The sequence below is a fragment of the Pollicipes pollicipes genome, unplaced genomic scaffold (assembly GCF_011947565.3).
Source record: "Pollicipes pollicipes isolate AB1234 unplaced genomic scaffold, Ppol_2.1 Scaffold_4881;HRSCAF=5763_pilon_pilon_pilon, whole genome shotgun sequence".
NCBI lineage: Eukaryota > Metazoa > Arthropoda > Thecostraca > Pollicipedomorpha > Pollicipedidae > Pollicipes > Pollicipes pollicipes.
The window spans coordinates 24,370,171-24,394,238 of NW_023596576.1; the positions used below are offsets into that span (position 1 = coordinate 24,370,171).

A 24,068-nucleotide genomic window follows, 5' to 3' on the forward strand; every position below is an offset into this window, starting at 1 on the left:
AACAGAAAGATTACGTTAGGTATAGGGTCGCCCCAAAAAGGGTCGAGGATCGAGAGTTGAGCTGCAGGGGATGTCCGGGAGATTAAGCGCTCGTCGCGCTCGAATAACGCGAGTGCTGATGGTTGGATGCTGGACCTCCGCGTTGGTAAGTGTGCGGTTGGGGCGGAGGTGTACGAGTGTGTATGTGGGGCTACCAATGCGCGCTGTGGCGCGTGCGTAAATATGAGGAGTTGCAATTTTCGTCGGTGTGATAGGGAGGGGATTTTCGTGTCCGCGAGCAGATTTGGAACCGGGGAGGTGCGAAGTGCACCAGTCACTGTGTGGAGGGCTGCGTTCTAGATGGTCTCCAGGGTCTCGACTTTTTGGAAGACATCATCAGAAAGAAAGCCATTGTAGTCCAAGATCGGGCGTATCAGGCTAGGTGTAGAGGCAGAGGAGAGTGCGTCTGTGGACGCCCCACTCCCGTCCTGCTATGCCTTTCATTATGTTGTCGTCTGACACAGCGTGGCTCAAGCTCAGCAAAACGAGCATTGAAAATAGGATGATCTAATGTTGTTCCAATGTATTTAAAACTGTGAACTCGAAGGACTATTTCACCATTAAGGTTTAGGGGGTGGGGGGGGGGGGGAAGGTTAAACATTATTTCGCCTAGAGAAGCGATTACAGCTGACTTCGCGGGGGAGAATCTGCAGTCCACACCGTGTATACCACGTGCGAATATCACTTACAGCTATTTGTATACAATGCAATGCGTGATCGCCATTAGCGTGCTCATGCGGCACAGCCAGGACGTCCGCGTATACAAAATGCTGAAAATATGGAGAAATATTCAATATCATTGGAAACATAATTCATCATTACAAGGAAGAGCGCTGGAGGTAAGACACTGCCCTAAGGAAGAACGTGATCCTGCGCCGCCGCTTAAGGATAAGTATTTCCACAACGCACAGAAAACGTCCTATCAGTAAGGAACTTTTGTATTTGAATTACGATTCGAACACTAAATGCTACTGTACAGCACGACGGTACAACCAAACGTTACAGAATCGACAGGACTCACAGCCGACCCCCGTCAACGCACAGAAAACGTCCTATCAGTAAGGAACTTTTGTATTTGAATTACGATTCGAACACTAAATGCTACTGTACAGCACGACGGTACAACCAAACGTTACAGAATCGACAGGACTCACAGCCGACCCCCGTCCGCGCTCCCCCCCCCCCCCCGCCACCCAGGCGGCGGTCGCCGCCGCCACCGTCAGTGCCGGCAACGATGCATCTCGTGCTGCACAGCTCGTGCGGCTCTCGTGCGTCTACGCGCCGGGCACCTCCGCCCCGCGCGGCCGCACAACACAACTTTTTAATGAAAGCGGCGAGTCGACCGACCGAGAACTCAGATTTCATGCAGTTTAATGCGGAGGTCACTGTTAGTTACCCTGTCAAATGCGGCCTTTAAATTCACGAATAGTGCTACCGTATTTGATTTAGTCTGAAATCCTTGCTGGATTGCATATATGATGTGGACCAGGCTGTCCACCGTGGAGCGGCCGGGACCAAAGCCGTTCTGAAAGGGTGAATGAAGGTGATTTGACTAGGAACACCCTGATGCGTCCGTTGGCTATTCGTTCAAGTATTTTAGAAGCACAGCTAGTAATTGCTGTGGGGCGATAGCTCGAAGGGTCAGGGGAGGCTTAGAAGGCTAAGGTATAGGGATAAGTGTGCTAGAGCGCCGCTGAGGGAGGGAAGGATCCGTTGACCCACACATCGTCAAAAGCCGACAGAAGATTGGTTAGTCCAGACCAAACGAGATTTTTAAATAGGGGGTAGGCTACCTGGTCTGGCTCGACAGCAGTGTCCCTGATCGCAAGGCCTAATTCATAAGGTGTGAAGAGCAGGTTGAATGTCTCAGTGTTAGCAGACGTGAAGTTGAGTGTGGACAGCGTGACATTCAATGTGTTGGTGAGCTGTTGTGAATATTGTTCGGATGATGATACACGGGCGGAGCGTGCGACAAATTTTGTGGCGACTTCGAATGGGATGTTGTAGTGCTAGTTGCTGATTACAAGGAGCGGGGTTTTATAATGTGGCGTGCGCTTGTTCATGAAACACCGAATCAGTGACCATATTTCAGATATGGGGTAAGGTGGTTGAACGTATTTGAAAATTGCTCCCATCTTCCCTGTTTTGCGCCTTTAATGATTACATCGGCTTCATGTTTAGCCCTGCGAAACTCCTCCTCGTGAGCTATTCAAATGCCACCACGAGAGGCACGCATAGCCCGGCGTCACAGGGTTACTGTGTGCTGACGCTCATCGTTCCACCAGGGCGCATGTTTGTACCCTGGTCAACGATGAGTGTGTGGAACAAACTGGTGCGCTGAGCCTAAAATATTATTTAAAAGTGTAGAGGGGTCGGTAGTTGAGCCTGGAGGGTGTGCCTCATCTGTATAATTTTGGAAAGATGCCCAGTCCACTCTGCGAGCACTCCATCGGGGAAGAAAATTAAAGTCTATTTGAACTGAGGGGACCTCTAAATTTATGTGCATTGGGTAGTGGTCGCTAAAAAGCGGGTCCGGTTGAACATTGTGCGCAAAGAGTGGTGCTGTGCATGGTGTTGTCAATGCCAGAACCATGACAGAGTATGTCACTGCGCCTCCGGGGCGATGTGCATGCATAGGTGTCAGTTCGTTGTTACATGTGAGATCGTGAGTGTCCATGAGTGTGCGTAAAACTCTCCCCCTTGGTTGTGTCGTGTTACAACCCCGTGCGGATGATGGGCGTTCAGATCCCCAAGGAAACAGGGCGAGGAAATTTGTGCGAGTAAGGCGGAGAGATCAACTTAGGAGACAGGGTTGGTGGGGATAAGGTACATGGAAAAAAGAGTAAGATCTAAATGTGCTAATTTAGCGTTTTTTTGCAACTGAATTGAAATGAGTATCAAAATGAACTTGACGATGCAAAAGGCTATTTGAGACAAAGCCGAACCGCCTTGGCGCGGGGTTTCGTTTACGTTATACAGGCAGTATACATATGTATACATATGCATACAGGCAGTAACCGTTGATCTTAAAACTTTAATTAAAAGAATCCGAGTCGTTGACCAACACCGACGTGTTGAGGTGAGAGAGCGGTTCTCCGAGTTTGGTGGGGCGGGTCCCTGCTCAGGGAGGCTCGCAGCCGCCGGGTTCGCCGTAATTGGGTCGGCCGGCGCGGCCTCAATCGGACACCGCACCAGACGTGGCTGACCTACTGGGGAGGAACAGTGTGCTGAGGAGAAGCGCTGTGCTGAGGCACAACGCTGTCTCGGCATCTCGGACTCCTCAACAGGCCATGGAAGGAGGGGGCGCCGCCGCGGAGCTGGTGTTGGAGGGGAAGGACGAGGGTGCGCCTCCTGTAGCGTGAGTCACTCCCGAGAGTAGAACATTCGGACGGGTGCAGTAGGCCGCTGCCGCTGCCTGCTGCTGGCGCTCCCGCAGCGCCTCGCGCTGAATATGCCAGGCAAAACAGGTGTGGCGGTCCCAAGCTGTGTGCGGGCCTTTGCATGCGGCCAGCGCGGGTTTTCCGCGTCACAGCTCGCGCATGCGATGGGGATCGGCGCAGCGGCCGCAGGTCGGGTGTGCGGCCCGGCAGGTCCGGTCAGTGTGGCCGAACCGTTGTCACGTGCGGCACTGCTGGGGAGGAGGGACCCAGGCCTTCACCGGGACCATGAGGTATCCGCAGTGGATGGCACGTGGGAGTTTTAACCCTCTAAATCGCAGGCGGGCCAGCTGGGCTGGGGCCCAGGCCGGGACGGCGGGAGGGCAGGCGCAATGGTGGTTGTGACCGCCCGCCCCAGAAAACTGCTGAATTTGAGAAAAGCCTCGGTCCGAACGAAACGCTCCGACGCTCCGAAAACCCCTCACTAGGAGGGCTCCCGAGCGGAGCGGTTTGGCTGCATCTACCTCGTCGGCGTGGGGCTCAAGTTCCCGATGGATGGCGAAGGGGTTCGTGGTGCGGAAACTTTTCCCGTCGACTGTTTTTGATGAGCACGAAGCCTGGTCCCCCGGAGGGAAGTGGAGGGGGCAAACAAGCCCCTCGCCAGGGAGAGATGTTGATGGCATCTTTTAAGCTTCAGCCTTAACTTAACCTAAACTAGCTTATTAACTAGTTATTACGATTTAAAATTTAAAGAACACCATTCCGACACATATTAAGCGGTCGTGAACGCGCTTGCGGATCAATTAGCCGCCCGTTTGTCCTTCCAGCGGCTGGCAGGTGGCAGCACTTCCTGGCAACGGGAAGGGGCGGAGCCAAGTTATGGCGCGACGCCGAAGGCGTTTATACTACTTACTATTTTAGAATAAAGAAAGGCAAAAACTAATACGATGCATGCTACCAGGACAATGCGTGATGGCATCTTAATAAGAATGCCACCACCACATTGCCCAGCAGTGACAAAAAAACTACCACAGAGGCGGAGCAAGGCTGGGGAACGACCGCCGAGAATCACACCGCAAACAGGAATGAGCGGACACGCCCGTTCTCCGAGTCCAATCGCTTAGAAACCCTTACCAGTCGATTCCGCGCAGTGAGTTGGGTTCCGGAGGGGCGGTATCGCGACCTGGCCCTGAGCCAACACCTGACAAACACGAAGGGCAAGTTTTGCATGCAAAAATAAACAACTTGGATAGCAGAGCGTAATGTGCCCGTCGCTGTAAAACCTTTACCACTGGATGCGCCGTACTTAATTCCCTGAGGTAGGTGAAATCTCAGTGACCCTGGGTCACGTCAAAAGTCGCCAAATTTCATAAATTCAAAATGTTTTGCTTGCAGACAGCTCTATTATCAGAACCTACTTCGCCGATTGCTGCGAAGCGTTACCATTCAGCATGCCATATACCCCGTTTCCCAACGGCGCGGCGTAGCCGCGCCGTTCTGAAACGCGGATCTACATGGACATTGAAAACGAAAGAAGGGATTTTTCTCGAACAATCTTGGCGTCAAAGGAAACTAGAAGTGGGATCGTGGCAAGAGTTTAAAAAGGCTCTAGGGGATCAGTTTAGCAAAGCCTCTGAACCTCTCACGTTGTGCATGCAGCTGACGGGCTTTCGGCAAGGTGACACCGAGCAAGTGCCCAGTTATGCTCAACGCATAAAGACTCGCCAATAAAACCTGGCCCAAAACACCCCAATCACAAGATTTAGAGACAATGCAAATGACAAGGGAGCTGATTTTCAAGCATTTTCTGAAGGGCCTTAGCCGAATTTGCTCGAGCGCCTGCACCTCAGACATCACAAATGTGGACACCGCTGCGAAAGATTTAGCCAGCAAGGAGAGCCTGGATGCAATGCAGCACTGCGTCTGGCGCGGCTGGCGTGTAAATCAGGTGTTGTCTGAGTTCCGACCAGAAGGAGAGGCGGTCGTTCGCATGGAGAGCGAAGTCCGGGAACTAGAGGCCACTGTTGCGGCGTATATGGTCGGGACCGCGGAGCTGATGCGCGCACAGCTGCCGGCTCAGGGGCGCGGCGCACGAGAGGTGGTGGCATGGGGATAACAGGTCTGGAGTAGTGCGACGCAGGCCGCGCACGCGATCCGCCCGGGAGGTGATCTGAGGAGGCGGCAAAGGTAACTGAGAACGTGGGAAGTGCGTCGAGCATAAAGGGGAATATGGAGCATGGGGTGCATGACGGGACTAGGACGAGCGCGCGCGTGACGACTCACCGGCACAGACGACAGCATGTTGAAGCACGGACGGGAGGGGACGGACTGACGAATGAGGAACGAAGATTTGTGGGATGTGAGGGAGAGGGGAAAGGATGGCCAGCGCCAGTACATAATGGGACATTGGACCGTCAGACGGGGGCTGCATGCGCGGTACGTAACGGAACGGGGAAGGCTGATCTTTGACTCACTTTGTTAAGGCAAGTAAGACGGACGGCGGCGTACTGGTGTCTCGGTTTTCCTACATCAATAACCCTTCTTGACCCTTTATTTTAAGTTTTACTCGGATGGCCGGCAGATAATTTAAGGCAGACAAGTTAAGGAACTGCATTCTGTAACAGTGAGGGAATGCAAGGAGTGGCGCGGAGTATTAGCGGGCAGTTTATGGAAGAGCGGGGAAACCCATTAGGGACGAGTTCATGCGGTGTGAAATGTTGGTGTATAAGTTCGTATGTTTGTGTGTGGTCTCGGGTGTGTAGTGATGGATGCCAAGTGAATGACGAGATGGAGGGCAGAGTGAAGTGCGTTAGCTTGATGTGTGGAGCACGAGGCTAGTGTGACAAACATAATAGTTTGAGTGCAAGCGGTCCCAACAGTCCGCCGCAGCTGCCGCAGGGTCCAGCCGCCTGCCGCAGCTGTCGCAGTTCCAGCTGGCCGACGCATCTGCTGCAGTTCCCGCCGTTCGCCGCCGCTGCCGCTAGCTCAAGCCATTTGGCGCGGATGTCACAGCTCTAATCGTCCGACGCAGCTGCCGCAGCTCCAGTCGTCTGCCGCAGCTCCAGTCGTCTGTCGCAGCTCCAGTCGTCATGCGCGGCTGTCAAAACTCCAACCGTTGGCTGCAGTTACCGCTGATCCAGCCGTTTGCCGCAGCTGCCGCAGTCCCAGCCGTCTGCCGCAGCTGCCGCAGTCCCAGCCGTCTGCCGCAGCCGTTGCGGCACCAGCCGTCTTCCGCAGCTGTTGCAGCATCAGCCGTTTGCTGCAGCTGCCACGGTTTGCGCCAGCCGCAACGGTGGCATACATCGACTTTTCAGTGAGGTGTAATTGATGAAACGTGTTGTGGAAGTTAATGTCAAAGTCAGAAATGGTGCTGTTTGTGTGAGAGCCACTTGGAAGTGTGCACTGTGGGAATGTGAGTGATCTGTATGACAGCTCAGGTGTAACTGAATAAGGTAACTGACTGCGCGGGCAACGGATTGTAGGGAATCGTAATGGGAGAACACTACTATCCTGGCCCCTCCCGCGGGATTAAAGGGACTTTTGTCTGGCTGCCCTAGGGGGTATATTATGTAATGTAAGGAACTGCTACGGAAATTGTTAGTGCCAGCTCTGGGGCGCAGACAGAGCGCCGATCGTGATGAAACGGTGCTGCGGCGGGGCGGCCTCCAGTTTGCGGATGTGCGTTTGCGCACAGCCAGTCCTGAAGGCTGATCAACTCTCGCGTGCCGATCTCGCCGCGGCCGGGGCCTTCCTCCCATGAGTAGCTGGAATGGATAGATAGTGCGTGTGCCGGGTGGTGGGGGTAGCCGCGCTCACACCTGCGAGCGGGCCCCAGGTTTGTAGGTTGGGGGTCGAGGCACCCTGTGCCGCGGCCTTGCCGGGACGACACCCCAGGCAATCCTCCCCCCCCCCCCCCCCAGCTAAATTACTGCTGTGAGCACCAGGTGCCGCAGAACTCCTGACAGCGGCCTTGAGCCTGTTGCACATAGCTTGAACTCGCGGGCGCGCACGCGCGCCGGTGAGCATGCTCAAGACCGTCCCAGAATTTATTTCGAGGGTCGTGCTCTCAGTGAACTCAGCGGTTTATGTTCATATGTGCGAACATCTTTGCCATTCTCCCGTTATCCGCGTCTTCCCCCACCAATAGATGTTGCGTCGAATGAACTTTTTACTTCGCACGGTGCCGGCATGATCCACGGTGAACGCCGAACAACACGAGCTCGATATACTCGGGAGGCAGGCGGAGATATCTCAGAGTAGTGGTAAACAGGGGACGAGCGTTGTTGCATGTCTATATATGCAAAGTTATCTACCAACCTGGTGCGAAATGAACATTATTGCTATCATTATTATTTCTTTATGCTCTCTTATACGGTCTTGGTTCTATTACCCCAATACGTGCCGTGCATTCATTTTCGCTGTAAGCTCTCAGCACTTTTCATAATTCATCCCACCCAAGTATGCACGTTGTGCGTAGAACGCTCTGCTCTCTTCCTCAATAGACTCATTTAACGTTTTCCTGCACATCTGGACACGCTAATACATAAGTAGAAACTGACAACGAGAAATCATCAAATCTTCATCGAATCAATCAGGAATCATCACATCACTGACGAGGGAGCAAACCAAGGTCGGATGTCGCCGAACCGTTATCATCTCCCTGGCCCCGATTCCGACACTCTTGTAGTCATCAATCGTCATTCCCTTTTTTCAGTCCGATTGAGATAAACACTGCACACAGCACATACGATAATTTCATTTTTAAAAATAAAAGGTTTCTCCTCCATAAGCTGACAAAAAACGCAGGTTCTTCACCCATTGGATGGGAGTCCTACGTTTTTTTTTCTAGTTGGGACTTTCCTGGACTAGATAGCGCTACACAGCACTGCCAGGTCCAGCCGGGCTCCAGAGCCCGCAGCTGCTCTCCCCGTTGCTGCGATTGGGCGGGCCGGCAACCACCCATCGTTCCGGTCGCCGACAAGCCAACGACAAGTCAGGTGAGTTATGGCCACCGTTGCCACGGACACCATATGCAGAACTCGATGCGCCCGAGGTGTCTGGCGGGAAGACCGTTGAACGGGCATTGAAATCCCGAACGATTTGAGCATGAGCACCTGAAAATACACCAGGGGCGTGGTGTAAAACTACTACTTGCCGTATTACGGATTGATTGCGGTCTACGCCAGTACCGGCAAACCCGACTGGCCAGAGATCTGTGAGATCATGGCCGGCTCTCGAACCGGGAAATTAACGAGCAATACAAGTGGAGACTGCAGGAAAGAGCATACACTAAATACTTGTTTCATACGTCTAAGTTGAAAACTGAGACGGGGTGGGCCGGAGACAGGCAATTACCACCCTGCTAAGGGGATCAAAAATCCAAATTAGATATTGAATCGGTCGTGACCAGCTACCTTTGTCTGCAAACTTCCAGAAGCATTTCAAGCGGCAGAATTACGAATTGAGTGGCCGCTGACACAATGCTGTGGAGATGAAGTTTTGTAGTTGCCCTTTCTCCCGCCGCGTTGTGTCACTCGTGTGGCCGTTCTGTGGTTGAAGTTGTGCAGGCAATCGAAACAGTACACGGACGCCGTCTTTCGTGCATGGCGAGGGCCCGGCTCCACACGGCACCAATAACTGGTGATTTGGAGACCCGATGCCAAGCGTCGGTGTTGGTTGTCGGCCGCGTCGGTGCGAAAGCCAAGGCCGGCCACCGAGCGATGAGGTATCTCCGAATCAGGCGTTCCTGGTGCTATAGCTGGGTGATGAGCATGGCAATGGAAATCTACGTTTCATTCCGGCGTGACCCCAATGCAAGCCGGGGAGATCGGCTATTCGAGGCTATTCTGTGGTCTTTATAGAGGGGGGGGAGGGGGAGGAGGGAGGATTCCTTCAAGTGAATTGAAGTATTTGCGCACTGAATTTGAGTATTGTTCAAATGTAAGGCATATTTGTACGTGCGTCTGCATATTAGGACAAGCGTAAGTTGCTAAATTCGATTACTGTTGGACAAGGTAACGAAATAGCACACAGCTGCAAGGCACATATTTCCCTTCCTGGTGCACTGTGCCGTGGTTACTCTGTGGTGACTAAGTACTGAGCGAACCATTCCGGGGCCGCACACCCATACCGCGGGGCAGGCGGAACAAGTGAGCGTAGCGCTAAAAGAACGCATCGACAGGGCTCATTGGTGTGTCCTGGTGAATCATTGTGACAGCTGGTGCGGACTAGCGGTACATGGAAGTGGTGCATCGGCTGGGAATTCAAATGCTCTGGAAGGTCCAGAGCCTTAACTACGAAGTAGTTGGTCCCCAGGTACCATGGTCGTGAGCGACTGGATGACGAGCGGATTCAGGTCTTATGAGGCCTGCACGTCTACGATTCTGTGGAAGTGATGGCCAGTGATTTCCGAAGCTGCTGTCATAACCTTTATGGGGCACTTCGGCGATTTGGTGGACGATGAAGCCGTGAATCGAACGTGAAATCCGACCCGCAGGTGCCTTTTGCGGCGAACCTCAGATTTGAACTGGATGAGACCCCGGTAGCATGGTCGTAGGCGATTAGATGGTCGGAGGTCCTAGGTCACTGGTGGCTTCTATGATGGGGCAGCCTTTATTATGGGGGGAAGGTGTTTTTCCACACTCCCCCTTACCCGGGACTGTGTGATGTTTTGATTCACAAGACTGGCAGTGGAGCGGTCAGAAGACCGAGGACGAGGGGACTCCCCTGCGCGGCTGCGCCCCCCAGAGCGTGGGGTCGCTGTATTGGCGGCGGTGCACCCGTCTAGTGACAGTGATAGTGAAACGAATAAGTTCACGCGCAGAAAACAGACAGGCATTAGAGAGCAGCATCGTGAGATGTGCGGTGTGATCTGGCCACCAGCTTGCTACCTAAGAAGTAAGTACGCAAGGAGAGTAGAGGTGTGTGACTGTGGGAGAAATTTGAGGAAAAAATTTAAACCGATTCTGGACAATTTGGCTCCGAAGGGACTGCCGTCCGAAACGGCTTCAGAACTAATGGCCATCCATCCAAGGATCGGCCAATGTATGACCACGCCATCACACGATACGCCCGAGGCACGCCAGCCAAAGACCTGGGAGCGGTGCGGCAGATGCCAGTGTTGAAGCCCGATAGGGAGGGGTGTGTGGCCGTTGTTGAATTGCTGAAGGCAGCGCTGGGAGTGGTGCGGCAGATGTCGGTGTTGAAGCTCGATAGGGAGGGGGGTGTAGCCGCTGTTGAATTGCTGAAGGCAGCAGAAAACCCAGCCTAGCTCGCAAGGCTAAACTGCGAGAATACTATGTGAATGATGTCCATTTTTCTACAGGTCCAGGCCAAAGGCTTTAAACCTTTTTGGCATCTCGCCAAACCGATGTGAATGCTCCCAAGAAAGGGAGGCCTACGTTGCGAGTTGAAGAGGACGCTAAGGGATCAGTTCAGGAAGTCCCTGATCCCTTGGCACACTTGATGCAGCTAACGGCTTGCCAACAGGGCGGTGCTGAGCCCGATAACACTTACGTGCGCCGCGTGAGGACATTGGCAAACAAAACCGGGCTGCAGCCGACCCAATCTCAACACTTGGAAACTGGTCGGATGGTGTCCTCGTTCATGTATCAACACTTTCTGCGTGAGTTTAAGCCCGGTTTGATCGAGTGGGTTCGTTTAAAAGAAATAGGGGATTTAGATACTGCCGTGCTGGAGTTGGCTAGCAAGTAGAGCTTTGAAAAGACGTAGAGAGCCCGCTTTCAAGGCGGATTCACAGATGTGATGTTACCTAAAAAACAAAATAAAAAACAAAACAAAAATAAAAGAAATGTAAAAAACAGATATTACCACGCGCTTATCGGGTCAGTACAACTTCTTATACTGCCCTAATCTTTCACTAACCATCCGAAATTAGCAGAGTGCTGCACTGGAAATCCATCCTGAAAAATTCCCATGAAAAGAATCAACTAGAAGCACGGATTGAGACGGCCTTGGCGGAATCCCTGCAGTTGTGATGCTGTTACAAAACGGAGTCCTTTGGCGTCCCTCGAAAAGTAAACTCACACAGAGCAGGTATTATACAGCACACATGGCAACATCCTTTGATTCTACCATTAGTATGTGCATTCCCGCATTAGTAATATCGTGCGCTCTCGACGTAGTGATCAAATCGTACATCAGACGGAGATGCAAAGAAGCCAAAACTCGGCTAAACGAGGTTACGGATCAAATGATGCCTCTTTCAATGTTTTCGGCGGCTCCAGTCCCAAACATTTTCAAAGCGTACCACCCAGCCGCGTCTTGGCGATGGTGCCTCTAACCATCAGGGATGTGGATACAGAAATTTGATGGTGTTGCGCCACACACAATGCGTCACACACGCTTTCGCGTCACCGAAGAAATTAACGTTAACATTCTTATGAACGAAGAGGGAGAAAATCTTTGCGGATTAGGGTTTCTCATGCACGTGGAAACGAGCCTGTACGTAGGGAGGGGAATGCCACTGACGCGTGGTGCCTGTTCCCAGCAGGTCGGTGATTTACTTATTTATCATTCTACCCCGCGGAGAGATCTCCTCCAAATGGGACAGAGTGCTTGAGTCAAATGGAATGACGTCAAACGGCGGCGCAGCTTTCATGCACGTAGGGTTGATGACAGACAACCATGTTGATGAGTCTACCAGCCCAATACCTATTGCTGTCACAGCTACCAACGTACTGTAAGAACTCGGGGCAGGCATGCTCGTCAGAATGAATGCGGGGAATAGAGCAAATGCGGCTTGATGAAAGGACTGTAAGGACACAGGGTGCAGGCGATATAAAGGGGTGTGATGAGCGATTAGGAACGATTTGTTTAAAGGAGGAGGGCCGCAAGAGAGACCTGAAGTGAGACGCGAGGGAATAGGGTCGAAACACGACAGAAAGGCGAGAAAAGAGTGAAAACGCTCAGATAGACATTTTGCATCGAACGGCGAAGGAAGATGGGCATGAGTAGTTTGGGATAGTGGGGCACAGGAACAGGAAGGCGAGGAGGAATGTAGTTTAGCAGCCAAAGTAGAAATGGGCTGTAGTTTAGTAACTACAGTAGGAATGTGATGTGACTTAATGGCTAACATGGCCAGTTTGTGTGTGTCGGTGAAGGACAGCGAGTAGTTTAAGTGGATGGACACGGAAAGGGGAGGGAGCAGGAATAAGTAGTTAGGCGCACTTGCTCAGAGCTCAGGAGGACACAAGAATGTAGCTGTTAGACACGGGTGTAGTGACACTGGGGCCGAATCGTGGATGGGGCGAGACCCATGTGTTCTCAAGTCATTATTACTGTAGGGCGATACACTAGCATTATCAATTTCCAAATTGACACTGGCCATGGAAAGAACGAACTTTCTAGGAAAGACATGTGCCAGGGGTTGATGACTAATGCAGAGTAGTTAGAGCGGATTTGGGCCTGGAAGCGCCTGGAGGGAGATTGGAGAGCAAAGAAGGATTGGGATGAAAGGATTGGCTTAGGAGAATGGCTTGCACGCTGCTGTGCTGGAAATCATGGGTATTCTGCAGGTGCGAAGACGTGCAGGTATTTATAAATCAGCATGTGTTTGGGGGCGCCATGGGAGAATGTGGTGGAGGTGCAGAAATACGACCTGTAGTTAGCGGTGCTTGGCGGTGGCGAAACGGCCAGTACCAGTGTGCACAATGACGAACACCTGACCAGATCAGGTGCTATAGGTAAGTATTGACATACCCCGACTTATCAGTGTCCTTTTTATTTGGGCGGTTACCCCCATGGGAAGGTGGTTGTTGTAACAGATGGAATTGTGTGTTGAGTTTTTTCGGAGAATGCCGGCGCGTTTAAGGCCAGAACAGGAACGTCGCTGCTGTGGTAGCGATCAGGAGGAGGGCAACAGTGCGACAGATCCCTGTCACTGCTGTGGTAGCGATCAGGAGGAGACTATATTGCGACAGATCCCGGTCGCTGCCGTGGTAGCGATCAGGAGGGGGGCCACAGTACGACAGATCCCTGTCGCTGCTGTGGTAGCGATCAGGAAGAGGGCTACAGTGCGACAGATCCCTGAAATTACGGTTGGATCAGCACCCGTTCGTTTCTGTACAGGCAGGCTAGCCAAAGATTCGAGGGTGCGCGCAATGGGCATGGCGAACCACGTGACGGGGCCAGGCCAGCTGCGGGGCCACATCTCGCGTTGGGCTGCCTACCCGCGGTCGTACTGGAAAGCTGCCTTTATACCACCGCCACGTCCGCAGCTACGGCTGAAAGGTCAAGAGGAGGTCGGCGGCGCGAACGTGTAGCCAAAACGGCACGTGGACTCGTAATGGCTGAGTGGCGTCAACAGCTGGTTTCACCACGTCCACGCCTGTGGAGCGTGTCGCGCCCAGGTGAGCAAGCGGCGAAGGGGACCGGCCCTGACGGCGGACCAGGCCTAGCCGTGGATGGCCCGGCGGTCCTGGCGGTGGACCAGGTCTAGCCGCGGATGACCCGTCTGTGACAAAACTCCAGGAGATCCCGTTGTTGTCGCGGCACGAGTTGCATAAACGTTGATGGGTGCTGTTTCTTAGAGGTTTCGCTGTCATGCCTGAGGTGTGAACTGTTGCCAACTGTTCACCCCCAGAGAAAGAGGACTTAGCCCCCTGCCGAAGCAGGTGTAATCGTGTAGAATATTTTTGACCACGGTACGAAGCAAGTTATCGACTTCAGCCGAGACCACCAGCGACCGGTGTTTAGAAAGCTGGCGATCCCGCACATGCGTGGGCCGATGAAGTGTGCGTGTACCCATGAATAATGGCACCCCGTACCGTGGTCTTCCCGGGGGGGGGGGGGGGGGGGGGAGGGCAAAGAGGAGGATAGCGGCATTCATCAGGAGGGCGGTGATTTGTGCGTGTTTTTGTGTGCTGCCTTGGTGTCGTGTTATCTTGATCGGACTGACTTTACTTGCCACAAGGCAGTGATCTTTTGGAATATTGAGTTGCGAAGATTTGCGTATAGGTAATACATGCCTCGTGAGTGCAATGTTTCCCTTCCTTCGTGCAGGGGCTGCCCGACGGTGAGCGCCGATCCTCTCCATTCTACCGGCTGCAATTACCTGTGACAGGTAGAGTTATGTTGCAACTAGCGGAGTTCAACGATATGCAATAGTTCAACAAAAGTTCAACAAATAAACCCCTACTGGTCAGGTTTCGTAACATGCTTTGCAAGAACGGGCGTAGCAAGCATGTTTACATTCTAAAATTCCCAGGTAATGGTAAGGGTGAGGTAAGATATCCCTGGGGCAAGGTTCAGACCTCTTGCCTTTGAAGAGATACAGGAACTAAGCCCCAACTTTCAGAAGATCTCTCGTTAGCACCATCTATGCGCGAAGACTGCAAGGAAGAGGTCCAAAGTGGTTGCCAGCGCCCTTTCCAACTTGGAGAGACCTTCGTTTGCCACTCAGCTTGTGAAAGCATCCTGCCATGGGCCAGACGATTACCAGCACCACAAAAAAAACACATATGGCGGCGTACACAAACGTAGTCAAGAGCCGAGTTAGAGTTAGTGAAGTTCAGCTCACCACGGAATTGGCAGCGATTGGCAGTTCTTGTAGTGTGGTTGCACCACGCTTGTGGGATATCGCCCAACAGTCATGCTGAAATCGTTCGATATTTCAAATAGTCAGCCAAGCGCTAGCGCGCTGTTTTTTACATTTGAAGCGCGCGTAGGCGCGTATATGAAATAGCAAGCGGTAGAAATATCGTTGTTGGTTGTGGGCGCGGTTATGGGTGGGCGGTGAATGGAAAGGCGTAAAATGATGGCTGTGGGATGACAAGTTGCTGGCAATGCGGACCATTGGTAAGTTACCAGTCATTTTTCGTATTTAGGTAATACGAGAGAATTGCGGAGCACCAAGCGTCTGGAATCATCACATTTCTGAATACCTTGTTTCTCGGAGAGGATTTGAGTATGAAGTCGGTAAATTTCTCACAGAATCTAAGTCTGTGCAGCACAAAACAACTTTTCTTATTATTGAGATCATATAAAAGAGGAGAAGCAGAGGTTTGTGACAAGTTAGTAGACAGGAAACCCCACTACTGAGTTGTTACCTCCACCTCCATGAAGGTGGGTATTTTTATTGGAGGCACATAGGTCTCGGCCTGCAAAAAATTGATGGTACATGAAATATGTATGGCTTACTAGCAACATGTTAACATGTCAGCGCATGTGTGTGATAGATCTGAGGGCTTAATGTTTGGTGCATGGTCTGTGCTGTTCTGCTGATGTGCAAAAATATCATTCACTGCACCATTCATAATCCATCCACTACACCAGCTGCTTATGCATCATCATTGTGCTAAGTTTGACACTTTCATGTGCTGAAGTAATGCCAAGCTTAATTGCACTTATTTTTTAAACAATTGTTGCCATGATTTTTATTATTTCCCTAAATTACCTTTGCATCATCTCAACATGAAATGTTGGCACCCTGTTCACAGAGATTAGTGTTATCTAGAATCAAACTCTGAGTGTTCATGTCATCATGTGTCTGCATAACATGTGCTTTTTACCATCTGGTTTCATTGCCTAGAGAGCCAGTTGTCAGGGAGGTCACTGCAAGCAGAAGAGTTCCAAAGAACATTTTTCAGGCTGAAAAATTTGAAAGTGTACTCTAACTTGGCCTGGCCTTAGTTGTGTGCACAAGTCGGAGGTTCAGTGCACCTATGTAGGCGCCTATGTAGGCTCAGTGCACCTATGTTGTGTAGGTATCTGGTGTGGCATTTTAATTTTTGAAGTGACTGGCATGGGTTCAATCAAGGTGTGTTAAAATGTTATCTGATTGGCAAATGAGAAAGATGTTGTCAAAATCATGCATAATGTTTTGATGAAATATTCAAGTTTGAAGCAATTTAAAATATTTTTCATTGCAATTTCTTTCTGTCTTGATCTGTCAGCAATTTAGTAAGGTCCAAAAAAGACCTTTCTAAATTGCAAAGAGATTGGTTTTGGCAGTGAATTGTCACATTCTGCATGATGGTGATGACTGATGTCCTCTTAAGGTGTGAACATCATCAGTAAATGGAAATATGAGTGGCATTGCCAGTGATTTGAGCATATTAACATGAGGCATGTTGTCAAAACACCGGGTGGGGAAGTGTTAAATTTTTCATTAGGCAGAGGTGAAGCCTGTTGATCCTTGGGTCATTGTAAATGTAAAGTAAGGCAAGGAGTCTGTGTGAGCCAAGGCAATATTGTTACACATGGGGCAAACAGAACCAATGTTGAAAATATATCAGATTGTGAGATGTGTAGCTGTCTGTTATTATTTGTGAACATGATGGTTTGCTTTTCCAGACTTCTGATGGCAGGGTCACCTGGCTGTACATCAGGGGCACCATGCCATTGCTCGGAGCCAAGGCAGGATGTCAAGGATATGAGTTTTACTGATGAGAGCTCAGCCTTTGGTGACCACTTGGCTACAGTTGTGCATTCAACTCCTTTGCAACCTATCTGGAAATTTACCTCAGATCTCAAGGTAAGTGTGCTAGCTGATGTGTATATGCTAGTGATGCTACCTGTGTCTAGCTAATTGTTTATTAGTGCATGGGAACAGTGGGACCATTAGACTCATCTAGTGCACTGTTGTAGATGTCCTTAACTCTATCACATGTTTCAGGCTTGCGGTCACTGGTTAAGCTAAGCAAAGTTACCTAGCTCCAGGTAGTAATTTTCTCACAGTCCTCATGGCCAACTCATAGACCAGATTACGCTGGTCGGGAATGGTAATGACTTCATGTCTGCTGCATGAGTGAAGACTGATGCTCTCATAAGCATTGGACATCATCAGTATTATGTAATTTGAGTGACACTTGCTTATAGGGCTTGGACATTGTTATGAGGTGCGTTGTGAAACTCCTGGATGCCTGAAAGGTGGGACATGCCCAAAGTCAGAGGTGAATCTTGGGCCGATTTAATTATCCATGTTACAGACTGTGAAAAGGAGGCTAGACTTGGACTCGTCTCATGAGGATGTGGTGTTTAAAACCCCAAAGAAAACTCCAACTCAAAGAAGAACAAGATATTTTTCTGAGGATCACCCCTCACCGGTGTCAGAACGATGTAAGACAGGACGAATCGGTGTCCCCTCATGTAGAACCACTCATATGGCAGATGATAGTATCAAAGTGCCTCACAAGGATATTGCCCAAAGGTGTCCAAATGAGTCAACCATGGGAACTGGTCATATGACGCCTGCGGTCTTGTGTTCCCATGTGTATTTTTGGTAATTCTTGTGAGTCGTTTTGTTCTTGGACGTACTATGCTAATAATCGTGCCTTTTTTCTCGCTTGTGACGACGAGCTGGTGAGCATGGCTCCGAGGTAAAGTGGCAAAGTGTACAGATGCTATTTGACTTTTTGTGAGTTCCGATCTGTCGGGCAACATCTGAAGACAGCTTCCAACCGTGCCTGCTCTGGAGTCGGCATGGGCGTCTGACCGGGCCTGCTCTGGAGTCGGCATCGGCGCCTGACCGGGCCTGCTCTGGAGTCGGCATCGGCGCCTGACCGTGCCTGCTCTGGAGTCGGCACCGGCGCCTGGCCGTGCCTGCTCTGGAGTCGGCATCGGCGCCTGGCCGTGCCTGCTCTGGTGTCGGCATCGGCGCCTGACCGGGCCTGCTCTGGGGTCGGCATCGGCGCCTGGCCGTGCCTGCTCTGGAGTCGGCATCGGCGCCTGACCGGGCCTGCTCTGGGGTCGGCATCGGCGCCTGACCGGGCCTGCTCTGGGGTCGGCATCGGTGCCGGACCGGGCCTGCTCTGGTGTCGGCATCGGCGCCAGGCCGGGCCTGCTCTGTAGTCGGCATCGGCGCCTGACCGGGCCTGCCCTGTAGTCGGCATCCGCGCCTGACCGGGCCTGCTCTGGGGTCGGCATCGGTGCCGGACCGGGCCTGCTCTGGTGTCGGCATCGGCGCCAGACCGGGCCTGCTCTGGAGTCGGCATCGGCGCCTGACCGGGCCTGCTCTGGAGTCGGCATCGGCGCCGGACCGTGCCTGCTCTGGTGTCGGCATCGGCGCCTGACCGGGCCTGCTCTGTAGTCGGCATCGGCGCCGGACCGGGCCTGCTCTGGAGTCGGCATCATCGCCGGACCAGGCCTGCTCTGGTGTACGCCCGCGGAGGCTGTCGGCATCTCATGTGGCCGCGACCGGGGGGCTGGGTGCCGGACGGCCGGCAGCGCCGCAGTTACCATCCTCTCCGCGGGGTGCGGCGGTGGTTCTGAGAGCGTGCTGCCTGTGCCGGCAGCCGGCACGCCGACCGGGCTGTCGACCTCAGCCGAGAAGTCGCGCCAGGACACCTCGCTCGGCCTGCTGACGCGCCGCTTCGTGGACCTGACCCGCGGCGCGCCACACGGCGAGGTCGACCTCAACCGCGCCTCCGACCTGCTGCAGGTCCCGGTGAGGTGCTGGCCGGCGTCTCAACGGGGCTCCCGGGACGCCGCGCGGGCGGGGCTGACCGGCGACGGCGAACGTGTGCTTCTGGTGACGTTCAGGGTTAGGGATAAAACGTGTTAAACAACATAGTAGCTTGATCTGTCTGGTCTCTCCGGTCTCTCGCTGGGCTCTCTGGTCTCCCCGGTCTGTTTATGTTCTCTGATCTCTCTGGTCTATTTATGTTCTCTGGTCTCTGGTCTGTATATGTTCTCGGGTCTCTCTGGCCTCTCGCTGGTCTCTCTCTTAGGTCTCTGATCCCTCTGGTCTCCCTGATCCCTCTGGTCTCCCTGATCCCTCTGGTCTCCCTGATCCCTCTGGTCTCCCCGATCCCTCTGGTCTCCCTGATCCCTCTGGTCTCCATGATCCCTCTGGTCTCCCTGGTCTTTGGTTTTTGGTCTCTGGTCTCTGGTCTCTGGTCTCTGGTCTCTGGTCTCTGGTCCCTGGTCCCTGGTCCCTGGTCCCTGGTCCCTGGTCCCCAGTCCCCAGTCCCCAGTCCCCAGTCTTCTCTAGTCTAGTCTCTAGTCTAGTCTCTAGTCTCTAGTCTCTACTCTCTAGTCTCTACTCTCTAGTCTCTACTCTCAACTCTCTGCTCTCTACTCTCTGCTCTCTGCTCTCTGCTCTCTGCTCTCTGCTCTCTGCTCTCCTCTGCTCTCCTGCTCTCTGCTCTCTGCTCTCTGTCTCTGCTCTTGCCTCTCTGCTCTCTGCCTCTCTGCTCTCTGCTCTCTGTCTTCTGCTCTGCTCTCTGCTCTCTGCTCTCTGCTTCTCTGCTCTCTGCTCTCTGCTCTCTGCTCTCTTGCTCTCTGCTCTCGGCTCTCTGCTCTCTGCTCTCTTGCGTCTCTGCTCTCGGCTCTCTGCCTTCTCCTGCTCTCTGCGCTCTGCTCTCTGCCGCTCTGCTCTCTGCTCTGCTCTCTGCTCTCTGCTCTCTGCTCTCCTGGCTCTCTGCTCCTCTCTCTGCTCTCTGCTCTCTGCTCCTCTCTGCTGCTCTCTGCTCTCTGCTCTCTGCTCTCTGCTCTCTGCTCTCTGCTCTCTGCTCTCTGCTCTCTGCTCTCTGCTCTCTGCTCTCTGCCATCTGCTCTGCTCTCTGCTCTCTGCCTCTGCTCTCTGCTTGCTCTGATCTCTGCTCTTGTCTCTGCTCTTGCTCTATTGCTCTCTGCTCTCTGCTCTCGGCTCTCTGCTCTCTGCTCTATGCTCTCTGCTCTCTTCTGCTCTGCTCTATGCTCTCTGCTCTCTGCTCTCTGATCTTCTCTCTGCGCTGCTCTTGTCTCTGCCTTGCTCTCTGCTCTCTGCTATCTGCTCTCTGATCGCTGCTCTCTGCTCTCTGCTCTCTGCTCTATGCTCTCTGCTCTCTGCTCTCTGCTCTCTGCTCTCTGCTCTCTGATTGTCTCTGCTATTGCTCTCTGTCTCGTCTCTGTCTCTGTCTCTGTCTATGTCTCTGTCTATGTTCTGTATCTGTATCTGTCTCTGTATATGTCTTCGCTCGGTTCTGTCTCTGTCTCTGTCTCTGGCTCTGCTCTGTCTCTGTCTCTGTCTCGTCTCTGTCTCTGTCTAGTCTCTGTCTCTGTCTTCGTTCTCTGTCTACTGTCTCGGTCTCTGTCGATGTATCTGTCTCTGGTCTCTGTCTCTGTCTCTGTCTCTGTCTCTGTCTCTGTCTCTGTCTCTGTCTCTTGTCTCGTCTCTGTCTCTGTCTCTGTCTCTGTCTCTTGTCTCTGTCTCTGTCTCTGTCTCTGTCTCTGTCTCTGTCTCTGTCTCTGTCTCTGTTCTCTGTCTCTGTCTCTGTCTCTGTCTCGGTCTCTGTCTCTGTCTCTGTCTCTGTCTCTTCTCTGTCCTCTGTCTCTGTCTCTGTCTCTGTCTCTGTCTTCTGTCTCTGTCTCTGGTCTCTGTCTCTGTCTCTGTCTCTGTCTCTGTCTCTGTCTCTGTCTCTGTCTCTGTCTCTGTCTCTGTCTCTGTCTCTGTCTCTGTCTCTGTCTCTGTCTCTGTCTCTGCTCTGTCTCTGTCTATGTCTCTGTCTCTGTCTCTGTCTCTGTCTCTGTCTCTGTCTCTGTCTCTGTCTCTGTCTCTGTCTCTGTCTCTGTCTCTGTCTCTGTCTCTGTCTCTGTCTCTGTCTCTGTCTCTGTCTCTGTCTCTGGCTCTGTCTCTGTCTCTGTCCTCTGTCTCTGTCTCTGTCTCTGTCTCTGTCTCTGTCCTCTGTCTCTGTCTCTGTCTCTGTCTCTGTCTCTGTCTCATGTCTCTGTCTCTGTCTCTGTCTCTGTCTCTGTCTCTGTCTCTGTCTCTGTCTCTGTCTCTGTCTCTGTCTCTGTCTCTGTCTCTGTCTCTGTCTCTGTCTCTGTCTCTGTCTCTGTCTCTGTCTCTGTCTCTGTCTCTGTCTCTGTCTCTGTCTCTGTCTCTTGTCTCTGTCTCTGTCTCTGTCTCTGTCCTCTGTCTCTGTCTCTGTCTCTGTCTCTGTCTCTGTCTCTGTCTCTGTCTCTGTCTCTGTCTCTGTCTCTGTCTCTGTCTCTGTCTCTGTCTCTGTCTCTGTCTCTGTCTCTGTCTCTGTCTCTGTCTCTGTCTCTGTCTCTGTCTCTGTCTCTGTCTCTGTCTCTGTCTCTGTCTCTGTCTCTGTCTCTGTCTCTGTCTCTGTCTCTGTCTCTGTCTCTGTCTCTGTCTCTGTCTCTGTCTCTGTCTCTGTCTCTGTCTCTGCTCTCTGTCTCTGTCTCTGTCTCTGTCTCTGTCTGTCTCTGTCTCTTCTCGTCTCGTCTCTGTCTCTGTCTCTGTCTCTCTGTCTCTGTCTCTGTCTCTGTCTCTGTCTCTGTCTCTGTCTCTGTCCTATGTCTCTGTCTCTCTACTCTCTCTCTCTCTCTCTCTCTCTCTCTCTCTCTCTCTCTCTCTCTCTCTCTCTCTCTCTCTCTCTCTGTCTCTCTCTCTCTCTCTCTCTCTCTCTCTCTGGCGTCTGATCTCTGTGGTCTCTGCGCCGGTCGCTTGCCAGCAGTCAGCTGCTGACGCCGCGTCGACATGGTTGTTTGCGCTAGCTGACGCCGCGTCAAAATGGTCGTTTGCGCTCATCCCGCACGCTGCCGTCTCCACGTGACGCAAGGTGTCCGCCACAGAAGCGGCGCATTTACGACATCACCAACGTGCTCGAGGGCGTAGGCCTGCTGGAGAAGCGGTCCAAGAATCAAGTGCGCCTGGCGTCGGGCGTGCCTGGGCCGGCCGAGCGCGCGGCGGTCAGCCGCGAGCGCCAGCTGGACGCGCTGATCGCGACCGCGACCGAGCGGCTGCGGCAGCTCGGCCGGCAGCCGGCCTACGTGCGCTACCAGGACTTGCGCGGCTTGCCCCAGCTGCGCGACCAGACGGTGGTAGCAGTGCGCGCGCCCGACGACACCGTGCTGCGCGTGCCCGACCCGGCCCGGGTGAGCGCGCCGTCGCCGTCGGCGCACGCTGGCGGACGGCGCGGCCTGCGCAGCGCGCGTCTTATGCTAACAACGCTCATGTTACCAGTTGTGTGTCTGTGTTGCTGTGCGCTGTTGTGTGTTGCTGTGTTGCTGTGCTTCGTGCGGTGGTATGTCATTCTGGACTAAGTAGTGGTGACTGCAGTCGCCTAAGTGCCGCCCTCTCTCCCATCATTGTCCTCGCGGTGCTCTGACCCGACAGGCTCGCATCTTGCCTCGTTACGCGAGACTCCCTCCGTCGTGGGCCTGAGTGAGTCGTCGGCCGGCAGGAGGGCGTGTACCAGCTGCACGTGCGATCGGACTCGGGCGAGATCCAGCTGCTGCTTTGTCAGGACGACCCACGCCCAGCCGACGGGGCGGACGACTCGGCGCTGGCCGCCAGCCACAGCTCGCTGCCGGAGCCCGAGCCGAGCCAACCCCGGCCGCCGCCGCCGCCGCCGCTGCCGCTGCCGCTGACGTCGGCGGAGCCCGAGCCGGAGCCGTATCAGCAGCAGGGTACGCACACGCGGGCCGGCAGGCGCGCGTCTGGAGCGCGCCGCCGGCAGTCGTGGGTGTTGGGCCTCCCGCGTCCGTGTCCGAACCTCTGGGTTGGGGGTTGAGGGAGGGGAGGGGATCAAAACTGTAAGTCCGCTGTGGACACAGTTATCGGGCGGCTCTATGAGTGTTCGTCGGGAGCATATACTGGAATGTTGTGTTTTCGGAGTCTTAAACATTATCTTGAAGATATTTATTTTAGGCTTTGGTCCCTGTATAGCCGCCTAGGGCAGAGGTGCATGCGAAAAGAAGTAGGTGTTCCTTAAGCCATCCGGACAAAGTGCGTCCACGGATGGCAAGTCTTGGGGACTTAGCATCCTAGCTGCCCGTCATCAGTGACTAACCCAAGGTGAACCAAGTCGTTGCGTATCGTCGGCGAACAAACTTTTTGACAGCAAAAGCTGGATCGACGTGGAGATTGTACGGGCCTAGCATACGGAAGGTGCGACGGACGTCTGGGATGCGCTTGCCATCGTGTTCCGCTCGTGGGTCTCTCGACAACGGCTCCGACGCGCGCGGCCCTATTCCTGCGATGTGCTACGCCCGAGTCATATCACAGAGGTAGTACCGTGCGGGCCGGAGCCGCCGCCGCCGCCGCCGCCGCCGCCGCCGCCGGTCGGGTGGAGCGGCGCCGGCCGGAGCTAGCTCTCTGATGTGCTGCACTCGAGTCATATCACAGGGCCAGTTTCCGGTCGGCGCCGATCCGGCGCGCCGCGCCCAGTCGGTCGCCGGCGCCACCGGTCGGGGGTGTGCACGCATCGTCAGCACGGGGCCGCTGGCCTCGACGGAGCGCGCCGCCGCGACCACGACTCGCCGCGCCCAGTCGGCCTCCGGCGCCGCCGGTCGGGGGTGTGCGCGCCTCGTCAGCGCAGGGCCGCTGGCCTCGACGGAGCGAGCCGCCGCGAACACGACTCGCCGCGCCCAGTCGGCCTCCGGCGCCGCCGGTCGGGGGTGTGCGCGCCTCGTCAGCACGGGGCCGCTGGCCTCGACGGAGCGAGCCGCCGCGAACACGACTCACCGCGGCAGGCGGCCGGAGGGTCGCGGTCAGACGGCACTCCTCTGAGGTCGGAGCTAAAGCTAGACGTCGATGGCGGTTGGACATGGCTAGAACGAATGAGAATGAGGCTTCGTATTTGATTGGTCGATACGCAGCCTGGCGCAGTGTTGCGTATGATTTTTTTGGTGTCGTGTTAAGAAGCATAGCCGCGCGCCCCTGATCTGTTTGATATCGTGTGCGGTGAGATGATTCAA

General features: G+C 53.7%; 1 protein-coding gene across 1 annotated transcript in view; it reads left to right on the forward strand.

The window, feature by feature from the left end:
* Positions 1-15,122: 15,122 nt before the first annotated feature.
* Positions 15,123-24,068, forward strand: part of LOC119100147 (transcription factor E2F1) — a 10,080-nt gene continuing 1,134 nt past the window's right edge. Inside the window, exons 1-6 of the mRNA XM_037223256.1 lie at positions 15,123-15,233; positions 16,731-16,911; positions 17,366-17,495; positions 18,671-18,822; positions 21,942-22,244; positions 22,553-22,660. Coding sequence (XP_037079151.1) covers positions 16,738-16,911; positions 17,366-17,495; positions 18,671-18,822; positions 21,942-22,244; positions 22,553-22,660 — 867 coding nt within the window. The 5' untranslated portion in view covers positions 15,123-15,233; positions 16,731-16,737. The remainder of the gene's footprint in view (positions 15,234-16,730; positions 16,912-17,365; positions 17,496-18,670; positions 18,823-21,941; positions 22,245-22,552; positions 22,661-24,068) is intronic.